This window comes from Carcharhinus amblyrhynchos, chromosome 2 (genome assembly GCF_965287045.1).
Source record: "Carcharhinus amblyrhynchos chromosome 2, sCarAmb.v2.hapA, whole genome shotgun sequence".
NCBI classification, from domain to species: Eukaryota; Metazoa; Chordata; class Chondrichthyes; order Carcharhiniformes; family Carcharhinidae; genus Carcharhinus; species Carcharhinus amblyrhynchos.
This window is the reverse complement of record NC_137325.1, coordinates 68,879,682-68,896,859: the sequence shown is the minus strand read 5'-3', so window position 1 is coordinate 68,896,859 and position 17,178 is coordinate 68,879,682. Positions and strand designations below refer to the sequence as shown.

Below are 17,178 nucleotides of genomic sequence, written 5' to 3'. Positions count from 1 at the left end.
GAGTAACATTACATTGGAGCACAGGAACTCTCAGAGTACAGGTGCTAAGAGAATGTAGAAGGGTAATTAATTTACTTTATAATGCAATATGACACTTCTGATAAATTTGGTTGAAATCTCAAAGCAAAAATGAAAGCATACGACCAGGTTGGGGTATGAGAGTAGGGTGGGAAGGAAAGTCCAAAGTCCATGGTCACACTACCTGCAGCTTGTATTTAATGGCACAACTTAGGGTGACGAAAGTGCTGGGAAGGGGCATAAGGTAATCACTAACCATCATTCTGTATGGTCTTGCTGGAAGCTAATAGTGGGGTCTGTTACAACACCAATGATTCAAAGATTTTTGCAACAGGGCAGATGGGATGCAGTCACGTCAGCTCCCTTCTGCTCCTTTGGGTCTCCATGATATTGCGGACTACTTCTATAAGCAAGTGGATAGAATGTTAGTGCTTGTGTTGAACTGTGTTTGGGTGGTCTGCCGACCATGGATGAATAACTAGAGGTACGTTAAGGCAGTCAAAGTCAAGTGTGAGTTTGGCAGCATTAGAAGATGTTTGAGGATAAATGTAGGCAAGAGTCTTGAATGCTAGTGAGTGGTGAGTGGTGCATTGAATGTCATATAGGTTAATGGTGTGGTGGGCAGGAGATGTCACTTGCAGATGCGTTTGCTGACCCTGGACACCCATGTGAGGCTATTAAACATCTTACTGTGCTGCTGCCGTGACCTCCAGGGACAAAATTGAAGTATCTGCCTCCTCATTGTTTTCTCCTTTCAGAAGCTACATGAACCCTGGGAAAATGTGATCTTCCTCCTAGACCCCACCCAGTTAATGAGTGCTTCCGAGGCAGGATCAGAAAATCTGGGTTCCCTTTCCACAGTGTGGTGTGCATGTCTCAATCTTCATCTGTCTTTTTCTCAGTGCTGTACTTTTGCTTTAAATGGATATGGCTGTCTTTTAGACCTGGAGGCGAGCTGGATAATGTGCCTAGCATTGTATATTGTTTAACCCCAGCTCCTACCGTGCAGCCAACAGTGTGAGAAATGGTTGGTCCTGTGCTACAGTGGTGAAGATGAGGAGGCAGCGCAGAACTGAAGTTCTGCCTATCTCCTAAGGCAATCTTCATTTGTCCCTAACTACTGGGAGACAGGTCCGTCCATGCACGTGTGCAGATATGTGTAGATTGATCACCTAAAACGATGATTTAAAGTTTCTGCAAGTTGGGATTCACAGTGTGAATAGTATTCTACCTGGCCAAAACCTGATCTGAAGCTAATTGTCTCAGAATTTAAATGTGTTCTTGCTGGTAAACACTGATAAATGCAGTTTTTTTGCAACATGTGTATAATACATCTAAAGGATAATAAAGTGCCTCATGATTTCTTGACCTAGCCTCACCCCCAGCTGTTATGAATGGTTCATCCAAACTGTTATTTGTTTATTGTTAACTGATAAATTTAATGTTTTAAAAAAAAGCAAGAAAAGGCTAACTAATCTACTTAAATGTGATTTCCGAAGAGGAAGTGGATAATTTTACTTGGACTCGTTTAAACTCTTGTAATGACTGAAATTGAGATTGCGAATGAACCTAAATATTGTGCTGTTATTTCCAGCTTTAATGAGTACAAAACCATACTTCTCACAACTCTCACAGACACACTTTGTGAGAAATTGAAATTTTGCATTTGTACATTATTGTAGCTTGATAGCTCTGCACATTCAAACAGGCATTGGAGAATTGCAGTAAAATGTAAACCAAAAGAAGTAAATTTACACTTCGTTTAAAGTATTGCCTTTGAATTCAACTGGTGTATGGTTGGGCAGTTGGCAGTATTGAAGGAAATTCTTATTTTAGAATCTTCTGGAAAGTAACAGTGTTCATATGAGATTTCCTTTCCCTTTTCCTTTTAGGGTCCTCTTTATTTTTGTGACATTATGCTGAATGCAGCCATTACTGAAAAGGCAAGTCTCCAAGCTTCTGTTTTTGTGGATGCTGCATCGTACATTCTATGTTCTAGTGCATGAGAAGCTGTAGTTTGGAAGAACTCAGTCATCACTAAGCCATGACTTCTCCAGTGCGTCCAGGTGAATATTATAAACTTTCAATTTCTCTTGCTTTGCTGTGCTGTGTTGAATTGGGTTTCAAATACACTGTTATGTTTTAAATTATTTACCCGACAGTTTACATATTGGAGTTTCCTTTTGCCCGCAATTTGAACTACTTTGATCAGGTCGGAGATCTAGCTGTAAGTTTTGAGAATCTGGGTAGGCCAAGATACTTGACAATAGTAATGTACTGTCAGTGGTGTAATCTTCCCAATTTGAAGAGGAAGATTCAGCTTTATTTGGTGGGTTTGTTAATCAGTGTGCATGATAAATAATCATTGAATAGCAAAATGTAGTTGAGTTTTACAGATTAGGTCAGCTGAGAAATTGTAACTAGTAAAATGAAGGTTATATGAATGCTATGTTAATGAACGACTTCTGACTGTATTCTGACTTAATTGTAATTTGTTGATGCACCACTGGGATGTCGAGGGAATTTGTTTCTTTTATGTTTACAAGTATATCTGGTTTTATTTTAATCATGGCTGGAAATTACTTATTTAATTCATCACAGTTTATGTTTGGAACGGCTCCCATAAAGTTCAGAACCTTTGTTGCAAGAATATTTTAAATAGGAATGTGCCCAGAAGTCTCTATGTGCAAATGCATAAAAACACATTTAAAATCGAACATTTTGAAATTTTTTGTCAATATATTTTCAGTGGGAGTGTTGCTGTTACAACAGTCATTCTTGTATTTATAAGGCCTTTTAAGTTTTAAACTTTAGTATAGAAATGAACACATGCAGTAAGTAACCATAATGCGCAGGGATGATTGCACATTTCAAGTGTTGCTAATTATTTGTATGTAATGATCATGGTTTTTCTCTTTCTCTTTACAAGAGGGCTTACACTTTGTATTTTATCTTGGAAAATGTCAGCCATTGTAAATGTGCAAGAATGTTCAGCACAGTGTCACAAATTTACAGATCTTCAGAAGAGAAATGAATTCTGTATTGAGTTGGGGCTTTAACCAGAGAACAGCAATCCAAAATGTCACAGACTCTTAAATGCTTTGCCTATTGATTCCACCAGACTTGTTGGCCAGTGATAAGATGGTTTGAATTTTAAGAAGGTGATATTATTGCCACCAGCTCCGTTTGTGACATTGTGCATGTTTTAGAGGATAGTTGAAAGGCAGACTCCTCAGTTGGTAAAACAACAAAGCATGAGAGACCTGCAAGCAGGGTGGTGGACAAGTGTAGTACAAATACCAGCTTGCCAGAGGGTGAGGTTGCAAAAGAGATCTGCTGTAAGAAGACTTGGATAAGACTTTGATGGGGTGGCCTGGCTGATGAACATGCACAAAATGCTAGGTGCATTGACCACCTGTCAGCAAGCCTGCAGTCAATGCCAAGGAGTTGGAGGTACCTGGAACCAAATTGGCATAGGGCTTTGTGCAGAGCTTAGAGCCCATGAATGCTCTCCAAAGTGGCACAGTAGTCAGGGAATATTCCTTTCAATTGCTGAGGTGCAACCCTGAGTGAGTGATAGTGACACAATAGAGAACCTGCAGTCCTCTCTGAGTAACAGCATACATCCTCCCATTAACATTACTAGTGTTCTTGCTGTTGTCTGTCGGTCAGCCTGCTCAAACCACTGCTGTCCAGGTTAGACATTCCTTGGCATTTTGGGACAAGAACTGTTCAAGGTCATCCTACAAGGACATCTGCAACTCCTTCAGGGGAAAAAAAAAGCTCTCCATCAGCTATGCTGCAGCCACTGGGGTAACATTGCATTTGGGCACAGGGACACACAGAATACAGGCAGTAAGGGGATGTACAATTATTTGATCTCTTAATACAATACTGCATGCTGGATTGATACATTTGATTTGGAATTGTTATTTTGTGGTGATGTTTATTTTTGTATTGCGGTCATTAGGATGCTGTGAGCTTCAGTAATAGAAAGGAGGTGAAATGTGACAATGACAGCACTGGCCACTGAAGGCAGGCTCTGGCAACTTGAAGCAGGCTGGGCCTTGACTGTCGGAGGCAGGGGCAGGCCCTGGCTCTTCAGAGGCGAGGGCGGACTCGTGAATACTGCGGCACTGAAATTTTTGGTCCCAATTAGTACGTTTGACTAGATCAGAGCTGGAGTTTTAGCGATGACATCAATGAAAAGAAATTAATGAACTCTTAGAAATTCAATAATAGCCATGCTTACTATTTGTCTCACAATTAGTTATCTTCCATATTTCTGAAGGGCCATATTTTTTCATAAAGTAGTTACAGTGAAAATACAATTGTCCTCCTGGTAAGCAGAAGTAGATGGATTACAATCTAAATGGAATATGTGATTAAAAGGAGTGAGCTACCATTACATTTACTTGAAAAAGAAACTTCTTTTCAGTCATTGAGAAAGGATGTAGCCTGTAAAGCTGGATTGACCACCATTGTTGGAGTGAATGAACCAAGGAAAGACATGAGTGAATGACAACCACAAGACATGTGAGGAAGATCTGGAAGTAATTTTAGATTGTAAACAGCTGATAGTTAAAACTCTGAATCTCCGTTTTTGTTTTGTTTCTATGTTCATGCACCGTTTAGGGAAAAGTATGTTGATGACATTTGCATTTAACTTATCTTTTTAATTGAAAAAATAATGTGACCTTAATTAATCCCAGACAATAAAAACAAATGTTTAAATTGTTTGAGTGCCACTTTGGCCCAACAAATGTTTTAGATGTCTGCTGTGTTTCTTGGCTGATAAAGAAACTAGCTTCCAGTGCTTTAGTTTTAAAAATATGCCAGCAGATTTCCCAATGTGGTGAGTCAGAGAACATGCTTTTTATAACAGAGTTGCCATGACCAAAGTTCAGTGGATAAAGAGTTACAAAGGAGGAAGTGTGACAGATAATGGAAGTACCATTTGGAAGATTTATTGGCTGCAACATTTTATCATAGTCTATGGGTCTCCTTTTGGATCTGAAATATCATCAATGGCATGCACACATACTTATTGGAATTGGCTGTGCCATTTTGGTAAGGACATTGCAAAGGCACAGGAAGTAATGCTGAAATTATGAAGGTTATAATGTCAGTTAGCATGTAATACTAATTTGATGCTGGAGCTGCCATTGTACTTTATCTGAATGCTAAAATTAATGCTTTTCTTAACCCCCCACAGCTCAACACGCATTCAGCAGCAGACAGAACACAGAATCATAAAAATAGGACAAGGCCATTCAGCCTGTCAAACCTGCTCCACCAATCAATACAATCATGGCTGATCGGACACTTCAATGTCTTTTTCACACTATCCCCACAATCCATTATGTTATTGTTCATCAGAAATCTATCAACCTCTACCTTAAACACAATGACTAAGTTTCCACTGCTCCCTGCAGTAGAGAATTCCAAAGATTCACAACCCTCTGTGTAAAGAACCATTTAACTATCCTACTTAAAGGATCATCAAACACTTCCAGGTTTTTGCTGACTGATTTCCTAAATATCACTGAAAAGAAAGGGGTGATGCCAAAGCTCAGCTTTGAAAAGCTTCAGCAACATGTTCTTCTTTTCAGCAATATAGTTCTGTACTAGCAAGCAACTGTTTGATTGCTTTTGCCTCCTGTTGAAAATGTATAAGGCTAAGGTGGTTTTCAGATCAGTTTAGAACTATTTATTAGAAGTATTTACTTAACTACAGACCACTGAGTCTCTCATCAGTGCTAGAAAATTATTAGAGAAACTTCTGAAGGAGAGCATCTATCTCCACTTGGGATAGTCAACATGGTTTTGTCAGAGGGAGGCCATGCCTAACAAATTTGATTGAATTTTTTGAGGTGACCCGGTGTGTAGCTGAGGGTAGTACAGCCGATGTAACTTACGTGGATTTCAGCAAAGCCTTTGACAAGGTTCCACATGGGAGACTTGTAAAGAAGATAAATTCACATGGGATTCAGGGTAATTTGATAAAGTGGATTCAAAATTGGCTCAGTTATAGGAGATGGAGGCTGATGACAGAAGGATGTGTATTTGTCTACAGATCTCTGCAGACGGAAGGGCATGTTAGTAGGGTGGTGTAAAAGACATATGGGACACTTCCCTTTATCAATCAAGGCATAGATTACAAAAGCAGGAAGTCATGATGGAGTTGTATAGAAGTTTGGTGAGGTCACAGCTGGAGTTCTATGTGTAGTTCTGGTTGCTACATTATCGGAAGGATGTGATTGCACAGGAGAGGGTTTAAACGGGATTTAAAACATGCTGCCTGGGATGGAAAATTTAAGTTATGAAGAGAGGTTGTGTGAGCTTAGCTTGTTTCCTCTGGAGCAAAAAAGACTGAGAGGTGAGTTGATCAAGGTATACAAGATTGAGTGACATGGACAGAGTGGATAAGGAGCAGCTGTTCCCCTTAGCTGAAGGGTCAGTCACAAGGGGACATAGGTCCAAGGTGAGAGGCAGGAGGTTTAGGGAGGATGTAAGGAAAAACCTTTTTACCCAAAGGGCAGTGATGATCTGGAATGCACTGCCTGGGAGGGTAGTAGAGGTGAGTTGCCTCACAGCCTTTAAAATGTATCTGGATGAACACTTGACATATCATAACATTCAGAGCTATGGGCTAAGTGCTGGCAGATGGGATTAGGTGGGAATTCATGTGTTTCTAATGTGCTGCTATTGACTCGATGGGTTGAAGGGCCTCTCCTGCACTGTAGGATTCAATGATTAAGTCCGTAGTGATTGGTATGGAATCCTGAAAGTCTTAATTCTTCAAAGGTTCAATTCAGACACACATGCAGTAACTTGCACCTTCCTTTGCCCATCACAATATTGGGAGAATGAACAAAGGGGCCACAGAGCAGAATAAGCTCCTGGAAGTGGGAGGAGGAGGAGGTGGTGGAGAAAGGCTTTCAGCAGGAGGCCATACCAGTTTAGGGTTTCCAGGAAGAAATTTCTCCCAACACCTCAGTGGTGCAATATGTTAGATATCTCCGCTTCACTAAGGAGGACTTATTGGACCTAGCAGAACTGCAACCTCAGCAAAGCAAAAGCAACAGTCAATGTTTGTAAAGGTGACCATGGTCAAGCGCTTTTATATATCTGGTTCTTTCTAGGCTACAGCTGGAGATACTTGCAACGCTCCCAGTTTGTTTTCTAAACTGGAGGCCACTGCAGCTTTGTATTTAGAGTTGAATGCATTTCATTCTATTCTGCTAAGAGGAAGCAAATGAAGTGATTAGGCAGCTTCCTGAGCATTGTAGCTGTCCCAGTGATGCAGGGTATCATTGGCTACATTGTTTTTAGTGCTGCATGTAATATGTCCCAACCAGAAAGGATCCTGTTCTCATGAAATCCAGCAAGTGTATGACCAGATGCAGCACAGTGTATCATTTGGTCAATAGACAGCTGCCATAATTCCATCATTCTGTGGTAGTCCACAATGCCGACCACATTTAAGTCCCCATAACAAAACTGAAGGTGACTACTGGGAGACAAAGGCTATCCATTAACCATGTGGCTCATGACACTGGGTGCGACCACACAATACATGGGCATCTTGCATATAATGAGAGCCTAGCTGGCACATAAAATGTGAGTGAGTAGATCACTGGGGTGTTAATTCAATGCTTCTGTTGCCTAGACCTTTCAACAGGAGCCTGACAGCAGCAGCCAGTAGGTATGTCACTATTGTGAATTACAGCCTGTGATGCCAGTTAATATGACAAGCAGCTGGGGAAGAAAAGGAGAAGGATAAAGGGAAGAGGCAACTTTAATAGCTAGGCTGTTCATGTTTAATTCATCCTACTTCCATACCAGTAAATGCCAGCTCAGTTCCTCATTCAACAGCAATTTCACAAACTTACCTTTCCTCTATCACACACCATCACAGTGTCTGCTTAGCTTTTATTTTTGCATTGTGGCTAATACAATATCAACATCCCAAACTAGACGAATTGCAACCATGCCAAACTGCAAACAAGTCAAACGAATTACCCTTATACTTTCCCTTAGTGCCTGTCTTCTATGTCCCTTTGCAGCCAATGGCTGCCGCCTGATTGGTGGAGTGCTTCTGATGTTCAATGATGTGACTGCATATGGTCTAACAGGATGATCTCCAGTGGCTCTGGGCCTTATGGCTCCAGCCTTGGATTGCACCCTGTTTGAGTGGATGACAGCATTCTGGACTGACCTGGCTGAGGGGCAACAGCAGGCCACTGACAGAGTGGCATTAGTGGGAGCACAAATGGAGTCATTTTGAGAGAGCATAGCAGCCCTCAGTGTGGCCACTACCACTCCCCTGCAATAGAAACCTCAACAATTCCAAACCAGATTGCTGGAGGGCTGTGAGAGACTAATAGGATCAGGTGTGGGTGGGGTCTGCGAGTGTCATTTATATCTTTCCCCATCTCAGTTGGAAATCTGGGGTTATGGGGGTTGCACTCAATCTGCAGGAGCCCTCAGAATTGGAGGGAGCCTACCCCTGGGACAATGGAGCTCGGGGATTGCCCCCACCCCCCAGGCATATTCCAGAAGTCATAATCGCCATCCTGTGCAACACCCCTCCTATCCCAAGGACCCCCAGAACGTCCCTTTCCAAAGGTCCCAGAACTCAGTTGCAGGCAGAGTATTGCAGTACCACCTCAAAAGTTCTCACAGATGCCATTTCCTTCCAAGGTCCAATGGAAGTCCTGCCCATTTCCAATGAATGCTCAAGTGAGTGTTAAATGGCAATGAGAGTCCAAGAATTGTACTTGGTGCGAACTCTTGGGATGGCAAGTGCTAATCCCTCACCATCTTTAAAATTCTCCCCCGTATTTTCAAGTTGTTTGCATTGGGTGTGAGTAAATTGCACATTTTTGTGTGTTATTTTGCAGCCTTAATTCACTTGCATGGTATTTCATCTTAATTTTTATAATTTTCATATCATACTTGATATTAAACTTCTACACAAAGCACAAGTGAGTAGCAGGTATTTGTCAAAGTATAAAACAAAAAAGAATAGCATGCTTTTCTTGCACCTACTTCTGCAGTCACATGACACTGACTGAAACTTTGCCCTCTCACTTTCTGGGTAAGGTGGCATCGAGCTGATATCAATAAGAGCTAATCAGAAGTGGATATGCGCATCTATCTCCTCAAGAATTGTGTGATGGTCACTTCTACCAGTACTTTCATAGGCAGATACATGTACAACAGGCTGATTGGTGAGAACCACATCAAGTAGATTTTTCTTTTGTGTTGGTTCTCTCAATACCCTGTCACAGGGCTAGCCTGGCACCTATGCATTTCTGGTTAATGATCCTTTTAATTAGCCCTGGTGAAAGGTCATCTGCTGAAGCATGTTCAACTGTGTCAGGTTAAGAGAGAGCATTGTCTGGGCATTAAGTGGCATTGTTGACAGCAAGTTAGTTTTGCATGGCTAATTGATCTCCTGAAATGTCCACTGTGCATGTTAACACCTGCACCAAGGGTGATTGAAACCACAAATGTGTGTGCATGCTGCAGATGCCATTTTGCTGCTCTAAGGGTACTTGTAGTGCTCAGAAAGAGGTGTGGAAGCATTAATTTCTCTATTTTTTTTCAACATGCCAATTAATTTGCTGTGTTTTTTTCAGTACTTATTGTTCATGTTGAGCTATTGTTTGTCCTCAAAGTACACCTCTAATGATCCTGGATTATTTGTGTGACCGCACAAAGGTGAAAATTCTCTGCCATTTAATAAATTACTTCTTTTTGTGCACTGGCTTGTGTATCGCAGTAACCATAATAACCAATTCTGCAGGTATTAAATGCCCTTGATGAAAATGAGTTGATAAATTAAGCATTGAAGCAAAAAAGGTTTGAGTTCAATTTTCTTTCTCTATCCCAGCAAGAACAAACCTCCTACATGGTTCGCTGTAGTCACTAATACATTATTCAGGAAGTACCACTTTTACATTTATTTTAGGTAACTCGTTTTGTTCTGCTTTTTCTTTTCTGTTAAGAGTTCTGTATTTATTTATAGAACATTGTGCTTTTTGTTCAGATTCTTCTTGTTGACAGGAGGGAACTCAGAAATGATTCTCAGAATGTTAGCTCTTTGTTCTTCCCTATGTTGCTTCTGTCAGAATTCATTATGTGTACAGCCCAAGTCTCTCTACCATGAATTAATGATCGATTGCTGGCCAATCCAATATAGCCATGTACTTACATGGAAATAATGAAACCCCTGTATGTTCTGTACTGAGGTAGAGGCTGATTAAAAGTGCATGGTACAGCCAACTAACTTAACTTGACTCTCCTTATTTAAGCAGTAGGGATGTTGGGATATTTGTGTAATCACTGTTAATTGAAACAACAAAGTTCCTTTCAAATATAATGGGAGTAAAATTGGATGGGATTGATCTATGGCAGCACAAACTGGGTGAAGGAAATAATCTCTTGAGGTGCAAAGCATGTTCAATTTTGGACTTGGTTTAAATTAGATCAGTGAGTTGCCTTATGCATCCACACAGTGAAAATGGCTACTACTTCCCTAGACAGCAGCCAGCAGGCAAGTCATATGGGGGAGAGGAGGTGGAGAGGGGCAATATTTCTGCTCCAGAATGTGCATACGCATGTTGCATGACATTTTGCGCTTGTAAATTGTCCATATCTTGAACAAATTTCTAGGTCTATATATTTTCTGAATATATCTCCATGCAGAACTGCTTTAAGGATTTCGTAAGCACTGATTATGGTTTTTAAAATCTATTGTGAGAAAGGCAGGCTTCAAAATAATTTGAGCATATTTATGAACTGCATTTTGTCATACCACCCCCTCTGAAGTCAGTTTCATACAAACTGAAGAAACAGCATGCATTACATTGCTCTCAGCATTTCCTATCAAAATTAGGAGGCTATTTCATCATGAAAAATTGCAATATTTCAAAGATATATTTAAACATTACTTTTGTTTGTTTAAGAATTAAGAATCCTCAATCCTTTTAGATGATTGCCCTGACTTTGGTTTTGTTGGTATGAATTATAGACTTGCTTGTTAGTTAATGTCCATTCTCTTGACCGTCAGACTGGTTCTTTTCCACTCATTATAGAACGTAACAACATAGGATAGCTTCATTGCATCTGTGGTTCATCAGGAACAACCTGTAATACAAAAGGAAATCCAGTTATTAGAAAACCTGTTTTTATTTGTAAAGTGTATGCCGGCAGTGGATAAAGGCATCACGTTAGGATAGAGGACAGAGTGCTATTAGCACAACAAACCGAGTCTATTTTTAATCCATGTTTCTCATTGTAATCTATTATCTCACCTGCCCAGCCCTCCTATGTCATACAAATGTAAAAGTTTCACTCCTCGCTGCATGGATATTGCATTACATCGTCAAAATGCATTAGATGTATTTCTGACAATATCGACAACTCTCAGTACCGTGCATTGCGAAGGTGACCCCTTTGTAGTCATTAATCATAGCAACCTATCTTTAGAGCAATCACCAAATGCTTGTATAAACATCCTAGAGACTACAAAAACTTGTGCAGTAATCTCTTTTCCCAACCTTGTATCTTCCACTAAAGTATGAATACATTATTTATGTTGGTCAATAATTGTTCTGAATATCACAGGACTAGAAAATTAAACAATGTCCCTAATATCACTGAAAACGTTGGCCTATTAAGTTGGGTCCGTGTCTGCCCATAGTTTCTGATTTTAAGGTTCACCAGTGTGTTGTTCAGATGTCCACTGTTATTTGTCATTTATATTAATGATTTAGATGAGAATTTATGGATCATGGTTAGTAAGTTTGCAGATGACACCAAGGTTGGTAGCATAGTGGACAGTGAAGATGATTATCTAGGATTGCAGCAGGATCTTGATTAATTGGGTCAGTGGGCTGACGAATGGCAGATGGAGTCTAATTTAAGTAAATGCAAGTGATGCATTTTGTTTGATTGAACCAAGGCAGAACTCACTCAGTTAATGGTAGGTACCCCACTTCCTTCTCCTGTAGACACTTCAGGGGTTTGCAATCTTGGCAGAACCTCTGAAAGGAGATGTGTTGTCTAATGGAGAGATGGAGGAGTGGGGCGTCTCCTCCAAAGAGGAGGATGACATAGGAGTTGGAGCTGCCGAGGGCCTAGACTGTCGATGAGCCACATGCAGAGGCCATAGCATGTCTACAACAAGGCAGACAGGCCTTTGCCAATTGGATAGCTACCAGATTCCAGGCAGAATAGGCTGCCACTATGTTTCATTAACTTTTGCTTTTCCATCCTTTGCTGGTTGGAAGGTTCCAGCTCTGTTTTGTTTACAGACATTTATTTCCAATGTGCTTTGTTTATGATAACCAAATTAAATTTCATCAATTGTGGTCTGCTGTACTGGTGGGAAATTGAAGATGAAATCCAGGGAACTTCAGAGCAATGAAAGTGAACATATATTTTTACAAATGCCAAAACGATATTCTCTGATGATACAGCTATGTCACCTGGGTGCCTTCATTACTTCTTAATCTTTCTTTGCCGATCACTACATCCACAGCTAAGGTGAAGGCAGCCTGCTGACTGCTTCGCCTGATTGACTGTAGTGACGTCTGAGCATCCTCTGGTGCTGTGAGACCTCAAGGGTCCCAGCCTGCTAAGAGTCTCCTGCTGACTTGCAGGTGTACCCTCATTGCCCTGATCTGCTGGACCAATGGGCTCACTGGTAGAGGGGAAGAGGAGTGGCAGGGGACCCTTGGAGTTTGCTGGAACTAAGTCCCCAGGTGCCTGGCTGGCACTCATCCTCCCTGTGTGTGTCTAATGGCAGATATTGACTCCATGAGGAGAAGAGGCACTTGGGGGCAGATTGGGGTGCTATGCTCACTCTCTCCTAGCCACTGCTGCATCGCCCCTATGGCTACAACAATGGATTGTAGGTCTGCCTGGATAAACAGCAGCCAATAGGTGCTCTGCAGAACCTAAGGCTCAAAACAAGCTGTCACTCTTTACAACAACCAGTTATGCCAGAGCCATAACCTCAAACAGAACATGGATGGACTCCTCCAGCCTTTGGTCCAGTTTGTACATGGTCTCTGGAAACTATGCCTGATTTTCTCCTATCTGTCGCTATATCTCTAATGTGTTCCTTTGGATTAAGTCCAGAGGTTCATCATTTGCATGGAACCTGATCTCCTGCTGTCATCTGAGTCAGAAACCTTGGCTATCAATTCCTCTGCTGATGTGGGCTCTTGATGTGGGAATGCCGGCGTTGGACTGGCGTAAACACAGTAAAAAGTCTGACAACACCAGGTTTTAGTCCAACCTATTTATTTGATAATATTCTCACAAGCTTTCGAGGGGTTACCCTCTTTGTCAGGTGAATGGAGAGTTCTGGCCTCAGACAGAGCATATAAAGCACAGAGTCTGTGCTTTATATGCTCTGTCTGAGGCCAGAACTCTCCATTCACCTGACGAAGAGGGTAACCCCTCGAAAGCTTGTGAGAATATTATCAAATAAATAGGTTGGACTAAAACCTGGTGTTGTCAGACTTTTTACGATGTGGGCTCTTGTCATTGATGTGTTCGTTAGATTGTGACCCCTGAGCCTCGTTTAGAAAGTGGGCCCACTGAGGTGGGAGTATCTGTGCTGATGGAGAGTGCATGTGAATGCTATTGTGCTGCGTCCTCTGAGGCTTCTGAGGCATCCTCCTCAGTGATGTTTTGTTTTATTCATTCGTGGGACATGGGCATCGCTGGCTATTGCGCTTGAGAAGGTGTTGGTGAGCTGCCTTCTTGAATTGCTGCAATCCATGTGTTGTACATTGACCCACAATGCCATTAGGGAGGGAATTCCAGGATTTTGACTGAGCGACTGTGAAGGAAAGATTATATATTTCTAAGTCAGGGTGGTGAGTGGCTTGGAGGAGAACTTGCAGGTGGTGGTGTCCCCATTTATTTGCTGCCCTTGTCCTGCTAAATGGAAGTGATTGTGGATTTGGAAAGTGCTGTCTAAGGATCTTTGGTGAATTGCTGTAGTGCATCTTGTAGAGAGTACATACTGCTGCTACAGAGCGTCAGTGGTGGAGGGATTGAATGTTTGTAGATGTAGTGCCAATCAAGTGGGCTGCTTTTCCCGGATGGTGTCAAGCTTCTTGAGTATTGTTGGAGCTGCACGCATCCAGGCAACTGGGAGTATTCCATCACATTCCTGACATGTGTCTTGTAGATGTTGGATTAGCTTTGGGGAGTCAAGAGGTAAGTGGCTTGCCGCAGTATTCCTAGCCTCTGTACTGCTTTTGTAGTCACTCTGATAATGTGGTGAGTCTAGTTGTGTTCTGTTCAATAGTATTCCCCAAGGATGTGGACAGTGGGGAATTCAGTAATGGTTACACCATTGAATATTAAGGGCCGGTGGTTAGAGTGTCTCTTACTGGCGATGGTCATTGCCTGGTATTTCTGTGGTGTGAATGTTATTTGCCACTTCTCAGCCCAAGCCTGGATATTTTCCAGATCCTGTTGCATTTGAACATGGTGCGAAATACGGCTGTGGCTGGCCTGGGTTCTTGATCTCCTCCTTTTCTTGCTGGTACCTGGAACAGAGAAAAAGAGGAATTTAGTGACTGACTAAAGCAAGCTCCTTAACTAATCAATGTCTAGCACTGTGAGTGCAGCTAACATCTACAGACGGGAGGCATCCTGACTGGTTTCCTGGGGGTTTCCTATCTTGCCTTCAGAATAGGCATGTTCTTGTTCCCCAGCTATCTCCAAGGCCTGCTCCTCATGCAGGGTGAGGACTCAAATATCGGGAATTCCCCCTCAACTTGACGAATTCTCTCATTAGTTGCAGGCCTTCTCCTGAAGGAGGACAGAGGATTGGTTGTCATCCCAATGGTTGAAAGAGCAGTTCAGGACCATGCATGCCCATGGCAGCTGCTGGCCCTTTCCCAGTTTTGGTGATTAAGAAGCAGGATGAGAGCATGAAGCAACTGACACACATTCAGTGAACATGTCCCATTCCCTGTCTGTCATCCCTGTGCATTTTGATGCTTAGACTATCTGATACCCTTATGTGTATCAGTTTGCAGTGCACCTATCCTGACTGAGTGTAGCAGATTATTAGTCCTCTTGTGGTTGTGCTGGGTCCCATGGGCACTAACCCCACTAACTCCGCTCAGGCCACCATAGTCAGATGGGAAGGTTTCCTGCTGCCTTCCTCGGGAAGCAGCACCTCCTGCTTTTTCTGATCAGCTTGGAGGAGAGTGTGCAGGGAGGCTTCACTGAACTGTGGGGTTGCACGTTGCTTTCTCCTCTGGGACATTCTGGGTTTGTCAGTAGAATTCAGTAGAGTACTTCTCTTTAAAGAGAACTATCAAAGATTATCAGTTAAAATAGACCACTTGCATGGAAACATTGCCTACATTATTTTCTTTCCTGGGGAATAAATTTCAGAATTTCCATTACAAATAGGAACTTAAGTGCAAGCTAACTTAACTGGCATCTTGTGTTTATTTTGTAATGAAAAGCAGTTCCCCTTTTAATTGGGCACATTGTGGGTGCTTGACATTTTGCACAAGTGTAGGGTTGTTTGGGTCATTTAGAAGAATGTCCATGGCAGAATAGCACTGCCATTTTGCATTATAAAGCCACTAAGCAATTGTATTTTTAATTATCTTCCCAACCATCTATTCTGAGCATCAATCGACTTTGATGTAAATACATCTCCTGGGTTCCTGAGGTGCGCTGCAGTGTTTTCATTGTGTCTGCTATTTAATGCTGGGATGATGTCTGGCTTGTTGCTGACCCGTTAGTTTGCAGTATGATATGTCCTCTCAGATTGTTCTTCATATTTCTTCTGGCTGGTAGGCTGGACCTAATTCTTGGGTTTACTAAACTTTATTCTGTTCTTCCTCTGCTTTTTTAGATTAAGCACTGCTCCTCAGCAAGCCCCATTGTATAAATAGTAGAAGCATTTCCTAGTTTGCTATCATCATTGAAATAGTAATGGAGCTATGAAACAATGAGACACTACGTAAATGATAGCCAGGCAATATAGAGTACTCATTATAAAATCTTCGGGTTTTCACTCTGAGTTCAGCCAATTAAGAATTGGACGAGTTCCATAATGGGTGGAGGGGATTTATTATACCAGCCTAAAGAATGGAAATGGTGTGGATTTTGTAGGGCTATCCAGTTTACCAGATAATCACTCAATGTGTTTGTTGGGAAAAAAAAAATCAGAAGAAATCTCTCAACTGCAATGTTACTGACAAATAATGAGCAATGGAAATTCTTCTCTGTCCCATGTATTGAATTTAGAAAAAGGTCACAGTGGTTAACAGGATTTATGATTTAGTTCATAAACAGTGTTAGTTATGGTTTACTGGCAGCACTCTTGGTTCAGAGTTAGAATGTTGTGGATTCAAATCTCAATCCAGGGACTTGAGCACAAGATCCTCAAGAAATGTTGGAGATTTGAGTTGCTGTCTTAGGATGAGATGTTAAATTGGGATCCCATCTACCTTTTCACATGGATGTGAGAGATACCACAGCATTATTTTGAAGAAGGGCAGTATTGCAGGTAACAACCATGGCAATACTTCTCAAGTGTATTAGCTTATGTCTGTTAATTACTACAATGTAATATTAAGTTCTGTGCACTATGCATCAATGAGTACTTCTACTGAACAGGAGAAATGTCTTACCACATCGAGCAGTGATTAGAAAATTGTGTTTCTTCTGGAGCTTTATTGAAACCATATGCTGTTTAATGTGTTTTGTAGGAAATAGAGCATAACAACATCTGCCTTGTATTAAATAGCACTGTTGTGTAGCCATCAACCCTATACACTCCCCGAGTTCTATTTCTGTCGCTCTTGAGTTTTTATTTTCAGAAATTGTACATTTTTGGCATAGGTCAATTTAATTGTATTTAAAATATTAAGTTAACTATATGAAAAGAGCCATGTTCAGCTAACATTATTTCTGAGATGGAATTCAAAACGTAATGTATAAAGTATCAAAGAACAAACTCTAACCTCTTGTTCTTTAACAATTGCCCCAGATCTTCAAAAAGAAGCCTTGAGTGAAATATCAATTCTATACATTTCTTACCTCCTCTAATTCTTTCAACTCGTTTTGCAGCCATTGGATTTCTGGTTTCTTTGTGGT

General features: G+C 41.3%; 1 protein-coding gene across 2 annotated transcripts in view; it reads left to right on the top strand.

Moving 5' to 3' along the window:
- Positions 1-17,178, top strand: part of LOC145355275 (histone deacetylase 9-like) — a 781,248-nt gene that overhangs the window by 70,556 nt on the left and 693,514 nt on the right. For both annotated transcript variants that reach the window (XM_080207173.1, XM_080207182.1), the window contains exon 2: positions 1,911-2,084. In XM_080207173.1, the coding sequence (XP_080063299.1) occupies positions 2,063-2,084 (22 nt within the window). In that variant the 5' untranslated portion in view covers positions 1,911-2,062. The remainder of the gene's footprint in view (positions 1-1,910; positions 2,085-17,178) is intronic.